Here is a 7,112-nt window from a genome sequence, read left to right as displayed (position 1 = left end):
TCTTTGATACCGATGCCTCGCCTGGCACCGAAAACGCATGATCATGAGGATGGGGACAAGCCTGAGACCAGAGGCACACCTGGAATGGAGACCGGCCAATATATTGCTATGAAATCTAGGTGGAAGAGAACAAAGCGGATAAAACCGGCCTTATGAAGGGCGGGCGGGCGGTGGTTTTGCTTGATGCACGATCAAGGCATGTACTAGACTATGTCAGACACAGTATGGGTGGATGGATGACTTGGGAATTCCTGTCGTCTGACCCGGCAATGCAACCTTTTCGACTGCTGAGTGCTTTCGGAATGTGCAATTATCGTCGGGCATCCATTACATGTGCATGGCATGAAAAACGTAATCGTCATTGAATATTTGAGGACAGCGGTTGAACCCAACAACGCAACCATGGAAATCCAGAGGATGCATATGTGAGTCCAGTCCGAAGACGTCCAGGCGCTGCGAAGGCCCAAAGTGGCTGGTTCCCAGCCCCCTGGCGGCCCCGCACAAGCCGTGAATTCTGCCAGCGCAGCACTCTGATCTATCGAAATGGCTGGCCATGGGTGAAACTGCATAATTGGGCATTCCCAGCGGCCTCAAAATCCTGTGGCTCAAGAGTGTTCCTCCTGCGAAAAAAATATAAGGCTGTAGCTGGGGAAAAGCTGGAATTCATAGGTTTTTGGTGGGGTTTGGGAAGAGAAAGGGAGTGAGGAAATCGGAGGACGGGGCTCGAAAAGACCCTGTGTTCTGATAGGGGCGAAGCATTGGTTCGCAAATAGGCCGCGAACCATTGTAGATTCTAGTGGTTGCCTTACCGGCCCTCTGTTACTTCTGCCTACGCCCACGGTTTCAACAAGAACACCGAAAGCCTCGAGAGCAGGCTCTGGCGACCTCAATATTGTTCGCCAATTTCTTCGGTAAATACTTTTCAAAACGCGTGGGCTTAAGGCTCAATTATAGAAAACAACGTCGATGTCCCGAAAGACGATCGTGTATTCGTCTCGATTTGCTTAGGAAAATCGTTTCACCGAACATTTAGCCCCATATTCCACCTAAATCGGACTTTCCAGCGGTCGCCCACGTCGCGCGCGAAGAGGCCCACGAGCGATGTCCGACAACAAGACGTTATCGAGCCAGAGGGCGGATATTGATAGACTAATCATTGGCTCGAGACGCCAGAAAACAGATCAGAAACGAAGATGTCCGGCTTGCTCGAAGCTCTTGCCTCCCAGCTCCACCAGGGAAGAAGACATCAAACGACACGTCGAGGAAAACCACAGCGATGAAGCTGATAAACCAAGTTTAATAAAGAAAATACTATCCCAGTACGTCCCCTTCAACAGAGCTGCATGTCCAAGAGCTAACCCAGATGCTTGCAGACTCAGGGACCGAGGCGAACCCCTGACCCAAGCCACAGCTTCCCAACCTGCCGGGACCAATCCCGCATCAGACCTATCCCAATCGGTTTCCAAGACTGCTGTTGTTGGCGATGTTGAAACTCCTGTACATGAAGCTAGCACGGAAGGGGATCGTCGAGGCAGGTTGAAGAGTCCGGCCTCGAACAGGAGCCTGAAGCGGGATAATGAAGAATCGTCTCTCCCTCCCAAGCGAAGTCGAGCTCGTGCACCTATACAAACGGGCCGTACGCCTGATAATGAGTTTCGGAGAGAGCCCGCGCAGAAGTCGGGGAAGCTGTGGTCTCCCGAAGAAGAACCTTTGAAAAGAAAAGACACCATCGAGTCACCTAGACCATCTACGTCCCGATCGTTCGAGCCACGCAGTCCCGAGGTTGACCAAACAGAAGTCTTGATAAAACAGCCGGAAACACGCCCAATCTCACAGGAACAATTAGTGGCAGAGGTCAAGGGTATATACGCTGGTCTGGTTATGGTTGAAAGCAAATGCATCGAGGTCGACAATGCTCAAAGTTCAACAACGGAATCGAGTCCGAAGTTGAACAACGAACAGTGGCAAGCCCTCATTGCTCTGCATCGGACTCTGCTGCACGAGCATCACGACTTTTTCTTGGCTTCGCAGCACCCGTCCGCCAGCCCTGCCCTGAGGAGGTTAGCAAGCAAGTACGCTATGCCTGCTCGGATGTGGAGGCACGGAATTCACAGCTTCCTTGAGCTTCTGCGGCACCGTCTCCCTGCTTCGCTGGAGCACATGTTGACCTTTATATATTTGGCCTACTCAATGATGGCCTTGTTGTATGAAACGGTCCCCACTTTTGAAGACACGTGGATCGAGTGTTTGGGTGATCTGGGAAGATATCGGTACGTGAGCAGCAGCATCTGACAGCCTTCACGTGACGGGACTGAATGACATGAGTTCTGACTTCGTATCTAGTATGGCAATTGAGGATGATGATCTGAAGGACCGCGAGGTTTGGACTTCTGTCAGCAGGCACTGGTATTCCAAAGCAAGCGACAAGGCACCCACAACTGGCAGGTTATACCATCATCTAGCAATTCTTGCGCGGCCAAACGCGCTTCAACAGCTCTTCTATTACACCAAGAGTTTGTGTGTTCCTATTCCCTTTCTTTCAGCCCGCGAGAGCATCATGACTCTGTTTGAGCCTCATCTCAACGGATCTCCAACACGTCTCCAAGAGATCGATGCTGCCTTCGTCCGGGCTCACGGCATCCTCTTCTCTGGCCGCAACCAAGAACAACTCGCACCCTCCGTCGACGAATTCATCGGTAGTCTCGACAACCACATTGGCCGGACCACGCGACGATGGATGGAGAGTGGCTACTACATTGGGATTGCCCTTGGATGCTCCCTTCTGGAGTATGGCAGCGAATCTAATGTCATCATGCGAACGATCAAGTCAGGAGCGCGCGCCGACGAACCAGATACGGCCATGCAAGGGGTTGAAGCTGCCGCACCATCCCAGAAGTTTCTTGATGCCCTTGACTTCACCTGCCGCACGCACGATGTCGTCTTCAGACGTTTCGGCGACCCCAGCGTCACCCCCTATCTTCACGTCACGCTTTCCTTCCTCCACCATCTTTCCAAATTCCCCGTTGCAATGGCTCATATCGAGTCCAAGATCCCCTGGAAGCTCATCTCACTCATGCTCAACACTCTGGTCGGCACTTGCTCACGTTTTGACAAGGTTGAGGGTGAGGCCTTTCCCCGAAATGAGAAGGAAAGCCCACGCCCGCTACCCGACGATTTCGCCCAGCGCGGGCTTCTCTGGGTAGAGAAGTACTACCCCGCCGACTGGTTCACCGCCGCGAAGATCGATGACGAAGAGAAGTATTTCGAAGTAGCTTCTATGATGGAAGAGAGGCAGGACCGTTGTCTCTGGTTGGGAGTTCGTTTGGCCTCGACAGGCGCGTGGCTTACGTACGATAAGAACCTGAGGCAGTTCAGCGTCGCATCGCAGTATGCTGTTGAGATTGCCAACTTGCCAACGGTTTCAGAAACAGATAGTGGTACACCGACACAACCCAATAGATGGGGAAGAGGAGATGATGGCGATGTGGACATTCCGGATGCGCCTGTTGGATAAGACCTTCTGGTTGTCAGGCGTGGAGCCAGATGGCTCTGCATCCTTTATACCCCATCGCACTGCGGGGTGTGACCCAGGTCCTCGCCTGTGTAATAACACAGCGATGAGTTAGCTTCCGTGGTCTTCAACTATCGACCTTCTCGGTTGTATCCAGTCCAAGCTATACAGCTGGACTGGAGCTTGGACTGGATGGTTGGGCTAATTTCAGCCCAACCTATCCAACCCTGAAGGGAGTTTGGAGAGAAGCCGCATGTGCTGCACTAAGTGACTTGCCAGACAAGGTCAAAGATATCCGCTGTGCGATGACACTTGATCAACACATATGGGTTGACAGGTAGATCTTTGATGGCGGTGCAATACCAAGGCGCATAACAGCATTAGGGATTGTGGACACGGTAATTTACTTGCTCTCCGGGTGGGTTCAAAACTAACACTTGGCGTTAGGAGCTTGCATTGCTGCGGCGTTCTCACCTGCATCAATTTGATACCAATTTCATAGACGAATAAAATTTCTGTATAATTCAGGTCACCAGATGAAATTGCCAATTGCTCTGTTTTTATATATAAAACCCCACAGGCAGCATCCTGACTTGACATGCTTCACTGGGTTGCCCAATATCAACAGTCACGAGTAGATGTTCAAGCCGGCTAAGACTATGCCACGAAGACTGCGTCAATATATGTCAACGACAGCGTATTAAACTGAGAACTGTGTAACATATTTGAGCAGGATCTCACCAGGAGAGTCAACCTCAGCAGCTTTTGTGAACAAAACCCAGAAAGTTAGCTAGTTGACCTCAGAAATATATAGATGTTTTCGAAGAAATTAGTTTCAATTTCCACAGCTGAAAAGATGATCTTCATCCTCCTTGATATGCCTGTCTCATGAGGTACTCATCCTGCAGATAGAACGATCATATGCAACCTTTCCTCTTGCTGGCCTCAAGAAGCGTACCTATACGTATCTAGTACTTACAGATCAATGAGTGACAGTTCACGAGGACAACGTTGAACGATATTCGTGGACTCTGTGCTGTCACTTGAACCCAGGTTTGACCAAAAGTCATAGTTAGGATTCAAAGGGTTCCTGAGCTAAGAAAGCATGGCAGTTCTTAGAGCGGCGGGCTTAACTCGGCTGGAGTGAAACTATTGAAAGCTTTATTTATAAGGACTAGGCGAGCCTCCGCTATCCAACTAGAAACAAATTTATGTCGAAAACCTCGTCTGTTGCTGCTTGGGGCTACTTAAAGGTCTTCGAGGGTTGGCGGCTAACTACAACCCTAGCACAACTTAACATATTGCATATAAACAGGGAGAACACTAGATAGACCACTTTCAATCTAGAAAAGAATGGAATGAGAAGTGGGGAAACTTCATCAAGATGCAAAGCTTCCAGAGCTTAGAAGGGTACTACTTATCACTGGTATGATGGTGAGCATTGATTTGTTTCTTGTCTCGAGTTTGACAATAATGACTAGGTAGAATCCAGATTATTCATACATTTGTTCTCTTGGACGCACGTTGCTTAAAGTTTTCTACAAAAATAGATCTCTCATTGACCAACTCTGTCCACATGCGATTTGTATGCTTCAGCCACGGACAACGTCTTTGCAGTCGCCAGCCTGCAGGGTTACTACAGGAAAAGCTTCAGAGTTTTTCCACACAGCCTTCAAGGCAACCAGGCTATGATGCTATTCGTTGCCTTTGTAGGAATGAAAGGGCGTTGAATCGTCATCCCTGTAGGCGCAGCGCCGCAGTCCAGCCATTACCTGTCCACTAACCGAGGGACCCGAGAACCTGCAAAAGGTGCTAGGCAGAAAGGAACTTCCCACTGATTTGACACGATTGAAACACAAATTCCACATCTGTTTGCGGCTTCACGGCCGTCACGTTCACACGAAAGCCAGCCGAGTCCATTTCGTGCTTGATGTGGGAACGGCACCCGGACACCGAAAGTTCGGTCTGTGGCAGCATCGCTGAAGAATGCACCCCGAGCCCCCGGAACCTTCACTAGCGTCTTTATCCTTGCATCCCACGAGCGAGAAGCATGTCTGAAGATGGAATTGATAATGAAACCTCGGTCTTTGTCGCTTGACGCCTTGTTGCGGATTTAATATCCGTCTAGGCAGAACGGTTGCCTGTTCTGCCTTATTGTGGTTCCGACGGTGGGCCAGCCTCCTGTGTTAGATTTTGCGTCAGTCTTCCCGGGCACTGAACGCCCCGTTCTTTCGCCGCGCAAAGGAATGATGACGGAAAGGTATCGAGGCACCTCTCGCCTAAGCCACAGCGGACTTTGCGCAGCCAGCGATTTAAGTATTGTGGTGCATTAGGAGCGGCGTTTGGGGGCGATAGTTTCTCTGGCAGTTTTGAGCTGAGAGCTTCAGCTTGCTTCAGCTACTGCTGGCGTACATACGACTGGCGCATGCGGCATAATTGAAGAGCGCGCGGAAGGCAACGAGCCGGTATTAGTCTGGTTGCCTTTCGTTCAATCGCCAGTAGCGGGTGTGTGAGACGCTGGCTGCGATGGCATGCGCTGGGGCCCATAGGGGTATTAGTTTCGGATCATCCCCTGTTACGCAGGCAGCTAGCATCTGCAATCTTGATCGAATTTCCCACGCGCTGTGTCAATCCAAGGATGGTTCCGACAATGTAGTTCGCTTCGGTATTATTTTCGCAATTGGCGCCTGCAACTCATATCGTTTCCTCTTAGCTCGGGTTGCCTGTATTTCTGCCCACTCCATGAGTAACATCCGCAGGCACTTGATTCAACAACGATCTGAGTATTCTGATGGCGCTTGCTCATACTCTCACATCAGGGGCAACATCAGCGGGGCTTGAGCTTGAGAGCTCCCTTGCCGCACTGCTGCATATCATCCAGGCAGCAGCGAATCCCCGCTGTTGGTCCCAGTGGAACCTTCCGACAGCCACCGATTCCAGTCGATCTCTGCTTACAATGTCCATGATTTTCGTCCGTCGTATTGTGATCAAGCTTCTGACTTTCTCGTTGAAGGTGGGTGGGCAAAAATGCCAGGCAAATCACCATATAAGCCTTCGTTTGAGTGGCTGCTTCCTCACCGAGATCATTATCAGATCATCTGATGTGCCGAATAGGGGTTGAAAGCAGTGAACTTGTTGTTTCTCGAAGTAGACATAATACGACGACAAGGTGGCGCAGCAGCTCTCATATCAAAAACCCCTCAGTAAGGGATCGCCTTCGGCGCAGAAGCCTGACGTGGCCTCACTGATGCAGGAAATCACTTGAGCTACTCGCCGTGGGCCAATGCCTGAGTGGTGAAGCTGCGCATTGGCTGATATTGTTGAAAATGCCGTATTGGAATAATGGAAGCCTGCCAGAATATGCACCCTGTTGCAAGCCATGTGCATCATGAGGCAGGTGTACATAATTAAAAGTAAAATATCTTGGTACAAATAAGACAAGCAATTCTTGGGGACCGTGAAGACCATTCCAAAAAGTAGGTAGACTCAAAGCACTCATAGAGTGTAAGGCAACTGGAAGCAGGCTATCAGGCGACCCGATACTGTCAGGTGAGGCCAGGAAATGTGATGTGGTATGGGCACCTGCATGGCTTATCACAAC

General features: G+C 50.3%; 2 protein-coding genes across 2 annotated transcripts; both read left to right on the top strand.

The window, feature by feature from the left end:
- Window positions 1-1,101: 1,101 nt before the first annotated feature.
- On the top strand, window positions 1,102-1,951 carry CGCA056_v011788 (uncharacterized protein; the record flags this gene model as incomplete). The annotated part of the gene is made up of 3 exons (XM_037327034.1): window positions 1,102-1,319; window positions 1,374-1,861; window positions 1,923-1,951. The coding sequence occupies 3 exons, from the start codon at window positions 1,102-1,104 to the stop codon at window positions 1,949-1,951; spliced, it is 735 nt and encodes a 244-aa protein (XP_037173671.1).
- A 242-nt stretch (window positions 1,952-2,193) lies between these two features.
- On the top strand, window positions 2,194-3,514 carry SMG6 (Telomerase-binding protein EST1A; the record flags this gene model as incomplete). Its single annotated transcript, XM_037327033.1, has 2 exons — window positions 2,194-2,270; window positions 2,344-3,514. 2 exons carry the CDS (start codon window positions 2,194-2,196, stop codon window positions 3,512-3,514), a joined length of 1,248 nt encoding a protein of 415 aa, XP_037173678.1.
- Window positions 3,515-7,112: the final 3,598 nt, after the last annotated feature.

The sequence above is a fragment of the Colletotrichum aenigma genome, assembly GCF_013390185.1.
Source record: "Colletotrichum aenigma strain Cg56 chromosome Unknown KSG_Cg56_contig08, whole genome shotgun sequence".
NCBI classification, from domain to species: domain Eukaryota; kingdom Fungi; phylum Ascomycota; class Sordariomycetes; order Glomerellales; family Glomerellaceae; genus Colletotrichum; species Colletotrichum aenigma.
The sequence above is the reverse complement of the archived record's forward strand: the minus strand, read 5'-3'. Positions and strand labels throughout refer to the sequence as shown.